At 30.0% G+C, this 12,874-nt stretch overlaps 3 protein-coding genes across 3 annotated transcripts; all 3 read left to right on the forward strand.

Annotated features, from left to right (window-relative positions):
* LOC123910294 (LOB domain-containing protein 22-like) lies at window positions 1–1,527 on the forward strand. Its single transcript, XM_045961392.1, has 3 exons — window positions 1–524; window positions 606–818; window positions 1,443–1,527. Exons 1-3 carry the CDS (start codon window positions 1–3, stop codon window positions 1,525–1,527), a joined length of 822 nt encoding a protein of 273 aa, XP_045817348.1.
* A 3,427-nt stretch (window positions 1,528–4,954) lies between these two features.
* On the forward strand, window positions 4,955–6,465 carry LOC123910296 (LOB domain-containing protein 22-like). The gene is made up of 2 exons (XM_045961394.1): window positions 4,955–5,727; window positions 6,462–6,465. Exons 1-2 carry the CDS (start codon window positions 4,955–4,957, stop codon window positions 6,463–6,465), a joined length of 777 nt encoding a protein of 258 aa, XP_045817350.1.
* An 847-nt stretch (window positions 6,466–7,312) lies between these two features.
* LOC123910299 (LOB domain-containing protein 27-like) lies at window positions 7,313–8,128 on the forward strand. The gene has a single exon (XM_045961397.1). The coding sequence runs from the start codon at window positions 7,313–7,315 to the stop codon at window positions 8,126–8,128; it is 816 nt and encodes a 271-aa protein (XP_045817353.1).
* Window positions 8,129–12,874: the final 4,746 nt, after the last annotated feature.

Consider the following 12,874-nt stretch of genomic DNA (forward strand, 5'->3'; position numbering starts at 1 on the left):
ATGAATATCATCAAAACAAACAAGGCTTGTGCTGCTTGCAAGTATCAAAGAAGAAAGTGCTCTAAAGATTGCCCTTTAGCTCCTTATTTTCCGGCCGATAAGCCAAAAATGTTCGGCAATGCTCATCGTTTGTATGGCGTGTCAAACATATTGAAGATACTAAAGGAAATTGACGATGATAAAAAGGACGATGCAATGAAATCAATTATCTTTGAGTCGGATATTCGCGCAAAATTTCGGGTTGATGGATGTTTTGGTGTTATTAAGCACTATGAAGGTTTGTTAAAAGAGTCTATTAAAGAGTTGGATCATGTAGAAAAGTTACTAAATTATTGTAAGCTAAATTATCCTCTACAACAACAAAATCTTCATTCTACAGTTGCTAATTATCAAACTCCAAATATTCCAATATTTAACAATATTGGTGATGTTTCTAATTATTATCACAATAGTGAAAATAATAATCATGATACAATGATGAGAGCTTCTTCTTCTTCTTATATTAATATACATCATGATGTTAAGAATATTCAAATTGATGATACAAATTTGAATATAGTAAATTCTATGGATACAACAAGGGTTGTACGATTGAGTGATCTTAGCAATAGTGGTGGTGACAATGTCATGGAAGACAATTATGATGAAGAATTGAAGCTTGATGGTGGTGCTGATGCACAAATTAGTACTAATTTTGATTTGAAGCAAAAAGAAAGATTATTAGATGGTGATAAATTAGCCATTTCGGATTATGAACTTAATATGTTTATTTATGGTAGACAACCATTTGTGCAAAAGGATGCAGCTGAATTCAGCAGGTATTAATTTGTTCTTTTAATTTAATTTTTTATTTTTTGTTTTTACCTTTGTTCAATTATTTAAAAATAGTTACACACTCATTGTGTATGGGCATCTCTATTGAACTTTACTATATTTTAATCTTTGAAGTGTGTAGCATGGAGGTTGGATTCTCTCCCATTATGTTACCCTGTCCAACAATAACCTTTAGATTAAAAATTAAAAAAATATAATTTTAATGGTTGTGATCTAAACTGCTCCATCTCCGATGCAATATGCACATGAGGGAGTCCACTCTATGTAACATCGAACTCTTAAAAATAGTTTAAAGGATGAATTAATGAATAGAAATTTAATGCAAATAGCAGGGTCCATGATTCTTTGGACCGACAACATTCTTATCACTTTACTACCTAATTCATCTACTCGGACTCACAAATCATTCTTATAACTTTTTAAATTGATGATTTTTTTATTGGATGACAATGTAAAAAAACTACTAATGTATATGTTCATTTGACTCATATTCATTTGCTCTTTTTTTTTTTTTTTGGTTTGCTCATTGTTTGTTAATTAGAAATAAAAGGTAGTGTGTTTCTATATTTATGAAATATAATAATATATCTGGTGACTTTAATTTACAGTGTGGAATCAAACCAATCCCAGAATGATCAGTTGAAGAACTTGACGCATATGGAAACGAGCACTCCATCTGAAGTGAGCAAATAGCTTATTTGGTAGATTTTGGCATTTAAAAATATGGCGTCCACATTGTGAATACTTACATCGAATGATGTATCTTATTGCCGATGATAAGTCCAATGACTTCATTTTTCGTGCAATTTTGTTTTTTTAATTAGAGAGATCTTGTCTCTTTTTTGGATGATCTTTTTTAGAAGAAAATAAATGTGCAGATTAGTTGACTAAATATGATCTTAACAATGAATTCTTGGTTAGGACCCATCTCTTGACTTATAAACCTTCAAAATTAGTTGGAATTTGATGAAATTGATCATTTTACTAATGAAAGTATGAAACAACTATTTATATCATAGTGGGGAATTTGATATAAATTACTTGTAAAATAAGTTAATAAGTGCCTTAATTGAGTATGTAATTTTACGACTTTTTGGCACTTATCAACCGCAAAGAAAAAGAGAAAGAACAAAAAAAAGTTGTTTGCTAAATAAATTCGTATGATTATTTGATAGTCGATTTTTTGGATTTTGGCCGATTTTAGGTTTTCAGCCGATTTTTTGGGTTTTCGGCCGATTTTTTGGTTTTTCAGCCGATTTTAGGGTTTATTGTCGATTTTTGGAATTTTGGCCGATTTTAGGTTTTTCTGCCGATTTTAGGGTTTATAGTCGATTTTTGGGCTTTTGACCGATTTTAGGTTTTTTCTGCCGATTTTTTAGATTTTCGGCCGATTTAGCGTTTATCGTCGATTTTAGGTTTTTCGGCTAATTTTAGGTTTTACGATCAATTAGTAATTTTTAAAAGTTTATAGAGAAGAAGGAATTTCAAATTCTTTGGTTTTAGGTGTCATTTTGAAATTCTCTAAATTTAACTTGAACAAAATACTTCATAAATTTCCATCATTTTGAAAATTCTTCAAATTTTCATCCAAACAATGGAATTCACCTCAAATCATTTGAATTCTCTCAAAACATTACTTTACCTCAAAAAATTCCCTCATCCAAACACACTCTTAGATTCATTTAGACTAGCAACTTGCACACCCTGTTTCTTCCGATCCAATAGTTATCCTCATCAAAAGTATCATTGTTTTATTTTATAGGCAAAATTACACTACAGGTCATTTATCTTATTTTTTGTAACAATTTGGCCCTTTATCTTTTTTTTGTAACAATTTGATCCTTTATCCTTTTTTTTTTAACACTTTGGTCTTTATCTTATTTATTTATAAAAAATAAAAGACCAAAGTGTTACAAATAAAAAAAAGATAAAGATCAAACTGTTACAAAAAAAAGGGGACTAAAGTGTTACAAATAAAAAAAATAAAGGACTAAAGTGTTACAAATAAAAGATCAAGGACGAAAGTGTTAAACAAAAAAGATAAAAGGATCAAAGTGTAATTTTGCCTATTTTATATTAACACTAATTTGAGTCTTCCCATCAAGACTCCATACCCCTATGCTTGGATACTATAGCCAATAAAAATTATAATTTCAAATATATCTTCACACTGCCGGTTTAAGAAAGTAGCACACACTTTCAAACACTCTATTGTGTTAAGCTGATTTTCTATTACCAGACTAGGCTTCTATTGGCATTTTATTAAATAATAGGAGTATGAAAATCATCCGGAGTTCAAACTGTTAAGCGTAACTCATGAGTGTTTTAGATTCTTGCAGTAGTTAGTTGTAAGTTGTAACTATCTCAGTTAGTAGTTTTTTTTTTTTTTTTGAGGACGAAGAAGATGATAGACTAAGCAAAAATCAAATTTTATTCATCCACAATGGGTCAAGTAAAAAGTATGTTACAATTGATACATAGATGTATTTATATGAGTTACTTACACTACAAGCAACTAACTATTTGGCCTATTAACTAACTTCTAACTAATTTAGTAGTTTAGCTAACCAACTAACTACCTAAAAACTGTTTTAACTAACTTTCAATTGATTAAAACTGACTAACAAACATGTAGGATCAGTTATGAATTACACATTCTCAACATTCCTAAGTAGCAGATAAATGTATTTTTGTAAATTTAAACTGGTTAAAAAATTAAGAAATCTTTACTCATAAGTAACAAATTAAATCTAAGTAGCAGATAAATGTATTTTTGTAAATTTGTATGATGCATGAGAGTGACAAAAGAAATTATCATTAAAGTTATTTGTGTGGTTACTATTGGGTGGAGTATCACGGTAGTTTCATATTCTACCATGAATTTACCAAAATACGATGAAGTATTCATTATAGCAATGATAGTCAACAACATGGAAAAGGGGATGTAGTACCTTGGATGCATGAGAGGCATAATCACTCGGATTTTCAATTCAAAGGCAGCGGCACTAGTCGAGTGATTGTATATATGTTACAGAAAGAGGCTTAACTAATTAACATCAACAAAAAAAAAAAAATTATCTCAAATCTTGCAGAGTTTGTTATATGTGTATATATATCAAATAAGTGATCGCAAATTAGGGAGAGTTTGTTATATTATTGTACACCATTTTGGTGTTAAGATTTTAATTGTTAGTTTATTTAATAAAATCCTATTTGTTAGGAAGGTCTGTTGCTTTTGTTATTTTTCTTAGGAGAATTCTTAGGAGTATCTCATGTTATTAATTAGAAGTTGTAAATGTGGGATTAGTGGTTTTCTATTATCTAGTATTTGCTTTTGTATTTAATCATTTTCAAGTCATTACATTAGTTTTAATTTTGCAGCAAATATTTTCTTATACATCTGCAACATTTGGTTCGTAGAATACGATGCCTAGCATTTCGGTTCGTTGAATACAACGCGTAGCTTTTTCAGATCCTAGCTTACGATGCGTAGCTTTTTGTTGGTTTTAGCCATTTTCTCTTTGGTGTTGTAGCCATAAGACACGACTTCGATATTTATGAAATGAATGGTAGTGTGTTCCGAACCTAGAATACGAAAATTATGGATTTTTGTATTGTAGAAACCAAATGAAACTGAGACCAAAAATTAGGAGTATGCTATTTTATGATTTCACACCAGTGAAATTATATTTATATAAACTATTTTATCAAAAATTACATTCACAAGTTTATAATAATATATTTTAGTCAAATATCCAATAACGTGACACATCATGTGTTTTTAAAAACAATATTTGATGTGGTAGTATATTATTGGACGCATGTGTAAAATAACTTTATACTGACAGTCAACTTTAATAAAAATGTTTATTTTTTTGGTCAAATAAAAAAAGAAGTTTTACCTAGTTAAAAAAATTATTCAAAAAATTAATAATAATTTACCAAAAGAAAAATGTAAGGTGTGATTGTTTATGCTTATCCAAGGAATATTAGATGTGTTTGTTACGTATTAATTTCATTGATTTAAATTTTCCCTCTCTCATTCCTAATTTATAGACCTAATTCTAAAGACTCAACCAAAGAAACCTTCGCTTTTCATTCTTTTGAAAAACCTTCGCTAATGAATATCATCAAAGCATACAAGTCTTGTGCAGCTTGCAAGTATCAAAGAAGAAAGTGTTCTAAAGATTGTCCGTTAGCTCCTTATTTTCCGGCCGATAAGCCAAAAATGTTCGCTAATGCTCATCGTTTGTTCGGTGTTTCTAATATATTGACAATACTACAAGAAGTTAAGGATGAAGATAAAGATGAAGCAATGAAATCAATTATTTTTGAGTCGGATATTCGTGCAAGATTTCGGACTCATGGATGTCTCGGTGTTATTAAAATGTACGAAACTGCATTAAAGGAGTGTATTAAAGAGTTAGATGATGTAGAAAGGTTATTAGATTATTGTAAGCTAAATTGTAATTCCGAACCTTCTACTAGTTCTCAAATTCCAATATTTAATAATATTGGTGATGCTCCTAATTATTATCACAATAATATTAGTGATATCATCCCTCCTAGTGAGGGTGACTACTATGCCATGGAAGACAATCCTAATTTGATAGTAACAAAAGGATTATCCAATAATGAAGAATTAGTCCTTGATCAAGGTGTTGATGCACAAATCATTACAAATTTTAATTTGGTGGAAGATAAAGTATTTTCAGATTATAGTGGTGGTGACTATGCCATGGAAGAATTAGTCCTTGATAGAGGTGTTGATACAAAAATTCATACAACTTTTGATTTGGGGGAAGAGGAAATTTTTTCAGATACTTATAATATTGATGATCTTATTTACTTTGGACAACCATTTGAAGAAAAGGATGCATCTCAATTCAGCAGGTATCAATTTGTTCTTGTATACATGCTACATATATCCTTCATTGCATATCTTTTAATCAATATATATGTTACATCAATTATAATTGTTTGTCAAAATACATCAACATTGAATTGGTTCCTGTAATAAGAGTCTTGTGTCATACATATTGTTAAGGGGTTTAATTCGAGAGCAGATCCTCTCCGGTGGGAATATAATTAGAGGAAGGGAGTCCAGTTTATATCCCCACCGTAATTATTGTGAGAACTCCTTTGTGTGTCCCACTTAAACAACACTTAAATATGCTTTTCTTGAGTCGTCCAATTAAGGTTAAGTACATGTGAAAAAACTAACTACATCCAATATTATGTCTGACCTACTTGATTGACTATAGTGTTGGGTTCTTCTTCTTTTGAAGTTGAGATCAAATTCAGAATCTCTAATATATTATTCAAACCTCTTACGATTAAAGCAAACTTAGTGGTTTTTATAGGTTCTATTGTGAGATTTTGTGTTCCTATAGCATAATTATTGGTAATATATGATTATCTTTAATAGAGAATTTATTTTAAACAACAACAACAACAAACAAAGTTTTTGGTAGACATTCAGAATAAATTTAATGCATTTATGTTTTCTGTGATTTATTAATCATTAGATTAAGAAAATAAGAGAAAATATATGAGAGAAAAATCAAAGATGATCCAAATCCGTGTTTTTATATGGGAAAGTTTATATTTCTTGCATTTTTTTATAGGTGAATAAAAGCTTGTTATACTTTGGTCAGTTTTTGGTTAATATGAATATAGACCGGAAAGAATCCAAATCTGTGTGTTTATATATTTATGATATGATAGTAATATAACATATTTAGTGACTTTTTTTTCCTAAACTAGGCATCCTCAGCACCCAACAACAGAAACTAATCTTTCGAGCCTTGTGGGACCCAAATGAGTGGCAAATCCTCTGATATGTATGTCCAAACCAAGGATCGAATCCAGAACATTGATTAAGTTAGAAGATAGCGTCATTTCATCTAAATGTTCTTGTTTCAATCGACCAATCGACGAATGATCGTTTGAAGAACATGGAAACGAGCATTCCAGCTTAAGCAATGAGCAAATTAATTGTTTTTTGGTAGTTATTGGCATTTAATTTGATGTCAGCATTGTGAATAGTCATTTAAATCGATTAATATATCTATGTTTTTATAAACAATTGATGAAGATCATGTGGATAATGTTATTTCTAGATTCAAACAAAGCCAAACTTATTTTGATTCTTTAGTGGTTTTTAGTGTGGTGGTATCTTTCACACAAAACAAAGGAAACATAGAGTTAGTATAGATTTATTTAAAAAATAAATAAATTATAGCTTAGTATAGATAATTGATAATGATAAGCTTATCGAGTTTATCCTAACGGTTTTTCAACAAACAAAATGAATACCGTTATTGACTAAACCATATATTGATTGAATCTTGATTGTTTCTCCCTCATTTCCAAATTATAGACCCTCTCTTTCTTCATTCATACTCATCATTTTCAAAGAAACCCTCTCTCTCTCACTCTCTTGATTCTTTTGATACTAACACTTTCAATCCTATTAATGGATATTCAACACAAAAAGAAGGCTTGTGCTGCATGCACATATCAAAGAAAACGATGTAAAAGCAATTGTATTTTAGCTCCTTATTTTCCGGCCGATAAACCAAAAGAGCTTCTCAATGCGAATCGTTTGTTTGGTATTTCGAACATGAAAAATGCACTAAAGGAGATCAAGGATGATGGTGATAAAAATAATATGATGGAATCGATTATTTTTGAATCGGATATGCGTGCAAAATACCCGGTTCATGGATGTCTTGGGATTATTAAGATGTATGAAGGTATGATAAAGGAGTCTTTGCAAGAGTTAGATGATGTAGAAGAGTTACTAAATTTGTGTAAGCTATTTCATCAACAAAATCTTCTATATTTCTTTTCAATGGATCATTCTTTGGTACCTTATTCTACTAGTTCTCAAATTCCAAATTTTCCAATGGATGTTAACAATACTCATGTTCTTGAGAATCTTGATGATAACAATACTTCTTGTATGCAAAATGACCCTTTACAAGAACAAACTATTCTGCCTTACTTTTCGATTAATCATTCTTCGGTATCTTCTACTAGTTCTCAAATTCCCGATATTCTACCTTACTTTTCGAAGAAGAATCATTCTTCGGAACCTTCTACTAGTTCTCAAATTCAAAATTTTCCATTGGATGTTAACAATACTCAAGTTCTTGGAAATCTTGATGTTAACAATACTTTTTGTATGCAAAATGACCCTTTACGAGAACAAAATATTCTACCTTACTTTTCGATGAATCATTCTTGGGAACCTTCTAATAGTTCTCAAATTCTCGATATTTTACCTTAGTTTTTGATGAATCATTCTTCGGTACCTTCTACTAATTCTCAAATTCCCGATATTCTACCTTATGTTTCAATGAATCATTCTTTGTTACCTTTTTCTAGTTCTCAAATTCCAAATTTTCCAATATCTAACAATGTTGGTGACATCATCTCTCATGATGTTAACAATACTACAAGTGATACAACAATGGTTGCAGAATTTAGTTGTGGTAGCAATATTGGTGGTGACAATGCACAAGGAGATCGAATCATGATCATGAATTGGACTCTCATTGTGGTGTACCTATGCACAAGGATGGTCTCAGGTGAGCAAATCATTCTGTGTTCCTGACCAATTGATGAAGATCAAGCTTACTTTGATACGTTAGTGGCATCTCTTGCTTTGTTTATTTTAGTATTTTTTTAGTGTAATATTTCTCATTGTCTGGTGTATAATACAATGTAAGAAATTAAAAGAAAGCCATTTTTACTTAGATATACTTTTTTTTGTCAAAGAAAGAAGTTAGATATACTTTCTATTTTGCAATGCCAAATACTCGCTTATAAGTAGTGATTATTTTGTTACGTGGTTATAATAATAATAATAATGTTTTAATCGAAAAGAATATGGTTCTGTTTGGTAAAAAATAGTGGATAATTGATAAGTTAGTAGACGAGCTTATAGCGAATAGTTTATAAGCTAGCCTTGAACTTATAAGTAATAAGTTAACTGATTGAAATTTTAGAGTTTGGTAAAATTGGTGGTTGAACTAGATTATAAGTATGAAATGACATAAAAAAATATGTTTAATTAATATTTAATTTTTTTGGAGTAAGCTGATAAGGGTAAAATTGCAAGAAAAAATCTAAGCTATAAGCTCATAAATTAATTGAAATAACGTTAGAAAAATAAGCTATAAGCTAGTAAAATAAATTATAAACTCTTTCTAAAAAATATTTATCAAATAAGTCTTTTTTAATCATATGAGCTTATAAACTATAAGCTCAAAATCTGGCCTTAGCAACTATAGTCTAAGTGTGTGTTTGAATCAAGCTATAAAAGGACAAGAATCAACTCAATTTTGGAATCATTGTTGAGATCATAACAGAGTTGAGAACAGGGTAGTTATCCACTCACCTATATAAAATGACCAGGGCGTCTCCGAGTTTTAGGAGGCTCTGTGCAAAATATAAAAGTGGCCCCTTAATAAAAAAAATTAAAAAAATTATCGATTTAAATTGCATATAATATAAAAAAACATTCTTGTAAACATATAAATTATCAATATTAAATCTTACATTAAATTAAATGGAACAAGAAATACAAAATAATTATCTTTGAATATAACGTCAAAAAGGAACATCATAATCTAAGATTAAATTTTATGCAAAAATTAAAATGGACTAGAACTATATTTACGAGTATAGATAACTAATATATTGATACTCATGATATTTATGGACATTAACAATATATAACTATTATTTTAGGGCCTAAAAATTAATCTATTAATATACATCTGATATTTTATAGGTATAAATAATATATAAGTAATACTATTGGACCTCAAAATTTTGAGTTGAGGCCCTCAAAATTTTGAGGCCCTATGCCGTCGCACACCTCGCACATGCATGCGAGCCTCCTCTAAAAATGACATACATCGATCAATAGAACAAAAAGTATCAAGTACCAAGTGTGACTGCTCTGAATCCAAACTGCATTAAAATCAAAACTGTATTAAAATCTGAGCTGTGTGACTGCTCTGAATCCATTTTCGTTTCCAGAAACAAAAGTATCAAGTGTTGACATGTGGCAAGTATAAACCTTAATTATTTTCCTAGATAAATGCTAAAACAACTAAAATTCTTGTAAATGGAACATAAGAGACAATGTTGTTCTAGCTTCTTACTGGTAAATTGTTGTCCACAATATCCCCTTCACATTATGAATGTCTTATGTTGTACCTTGTTAGCAAACTATACTTCCACAGAAGCTTGTGACTTGTTTGGTTGTATTTCTATCAAATGCGTACATACTTGTTCTTCTTCTTCTTTCAAATACTTACACACCTATTATCAACAACTATTCGAAAATTGCTCATATGGTCTCTCAGGTTCCCAAACTTACAAAATTACCCCTCAAGTCATTTTAGATCCTAGGATACAAACAGACATAACATAATTTCGGAACGTATGTTCCAAAATAAAAGTTTCCTTTTTTATTGTTTTTTGTTTTGAATTTCGTTTTTTGAATTTTGGAAACAAGATTCTGAAATTATGCGTGTTTGTATCATAGGATTTGAAATATGTTTTTAAACATGTTTTCTTATAAGAAAACCGAGGCAAAATGTAATTGATGCTAGGTTCCTACATTTTGATCATATTAGATAATATTTTTAATGTAGTTTCATTGATTATTTTTTTTGCAGAAGTGGTCAATTCGACAAATAAGATCTCTGCGCTTTTATGCCACAATGTATTGTGGCTCATACGTAGGTGCACATTGTTCTCCAAATGGAACATGTTGCTAGACGTTGGAGAGATTTGTGTTTAGTAATTGTATTTTCCACATATGTTTTGTTTTTGGCCGAACTGGGCTTGGAACTGGTTCCTTTTTTCTTGCTTTTCAGTACACGCAGTTTTAATTTCACACCCTCTGTGTCTCTTTTTTAAATTTAATTATTGCTTAACCAATTAAATGCGTATTTAAATAAGTGCTCATTTAAGTTATTTTAATTAATTAACCGTTTATTAAATTAAGTGCTTAAATAAATGCTTATTAACCAAGTACTTAATTAGTTAATTAAGTCTTCATTCAAGTTTATTTAAATAAGTGCTTATTCACATAATTGTTTTTTCTTAAGTGCTTTTTCTTTTCAAAACTTCATTTCCTTAATTAATGATTAGTTTTTAATTAATGGTAAGTGAAAAAGAAGGGTTTGACGTATGACTCTCTCCTTCTAGATCACGAAGATTCATGACATATGACTCGTATTCGGATTGATCTTCACTTCTTTTGTTGACAAGATGACAAGTCTCTTTTATTTCAGTTTATGACTATTTATATATTATATTACATGTGAATTTACCGCTTGCGGTTAAAATTTTGTGCCTATTTCTAGCTCCGCCACTACCTCAAACAATAAAAATTTGAGTGAGGAAAATCCAAATTTTGAAAAGGTTGGGGGAATGGATCCAGTCGACTGTCCAGCCATCAAACCTCCTCAAACAATACAAATGGATTAATAAGTTATTCAACTGTGTTTAATTAATTAATTGCCAACAACAATAACAAAAATGGGTTTAATCTATATAGTATTCCATAAAATAAAACAGTGTTATATTTTCACCAAAAAAACGTTGAGTTTACAATCAAGTTGAGGGTCAAACCCAGAACATCTAACATATTACTCAAACACATCACCACTAGACCAGACCTAATAGTTTACGAAGGTTGAAGTTTTGTTAAAAATGTATTATCATTCAATTATTTAATGTCATATTATTTTTAATATTTAATTATTTAAAATATAGTTAAACTTTTAATTTTTTTGTTTAGTAATTTAGTGGCTAAAAATTTCACCTTAAAATATGTGGTAGATGTTTCCGATTTGAACTCCAACTCGTGATAATATATGTAATATCCCTACTAATTAAGGTAATAGTCTAAACTCGAGGAGACTAAGACTACGTTTGACCTGACTTTTTTTCGACGTGAATACAACAAAATTACATAACATCAAGTAATTTTTCATTATTTCTAAAATTCGGTAGGGTTGCCACGTCGGAAAGGTCTTCTTCTGCTCATATCCTAGTTTTTAATTGGGTTGCCACGTTTGGAGGCTGATTCTTAACATGCATGGAACATACATGAATCAATCGTTTTTTCTATGATAAAATATAATATTTATGGACATAAAAAATTCTAATATGGTATCTACAAACTGTCAAGCCGATATAATACCAAAAATAGCATATTCTCCTGATTAGGGATACATATCTTACCAAAAACATTAGGCGAAACATAATGTTGTAACAGAACCCCCAAAATTATTTTATTTTATTTTATTTTATGAGGAACTTTTATTTTTATGTTTAGATATTTTACTATAAAAGGAATTCAAACCTCATACACCGACAGCATATAAAGTTTTTTTACACTTACATTCAATAGTTGATGCCAAAATCACATATCGTGATCTATATACATGGTTGATTGTAAAATTTTTTAATAAATTAAGAGCGTCTAAATATCAAGGTAATAAGTAACGTCCCAACTATGTTGGCATCCCGCGACGTCCCCATCATTTACCTGAAACTCATATTATTAAAATAAGAAAATAAAATAATTACGTTATTGAAGGAGTCCTAACTTATAATGTAAAAACTCATCACGTAGTGTTGGTGTGGTAAAGAAGCCCACCACCTAGGGGTGGATGTATGTGAAGGCCTAGTGTGGCCTTGGCCACACTGATTTTTTTATACTAAAAGAAAAAAAAAAACAGAGTATATATCTCTCTGCTTCAAAAATACGTTGCTTTCCTTAAAAAAAAAAAAACAAAGAATAGAAACGCGTATCTCTCCCTCTTCACCAATCGTCGCCGCTATCAAAACCACCAACAACCATTTACAAATTATTTGAGTGTAGCACTAACACTACAAAAGCGTGATCAATATCTTATTAATGTTTTGTCACTTGTAAATGCTACCAAACAAGAATTACAAGAAATGAGGGATGGGAAAAACTTATATCAAAGGTTATTAAAATTTG

The sequence above is a fragment of the Trifolium pratense genome, linkage group LG2 (assembly GCF_020283565.1).
Source record: "Trifolium pratense cultivar HEN17-A07 linkage group LG2, ARS_RC_1.1, whole genome shotgun sequence".
Classification (NCBI taxonomy): domain Eukaryota; kingdom Viridiplantae; phylum Streptophyta; class Magnoliopsida; order Fabales; family Fabaceae; genus Trifolium; species Trifolium pratense.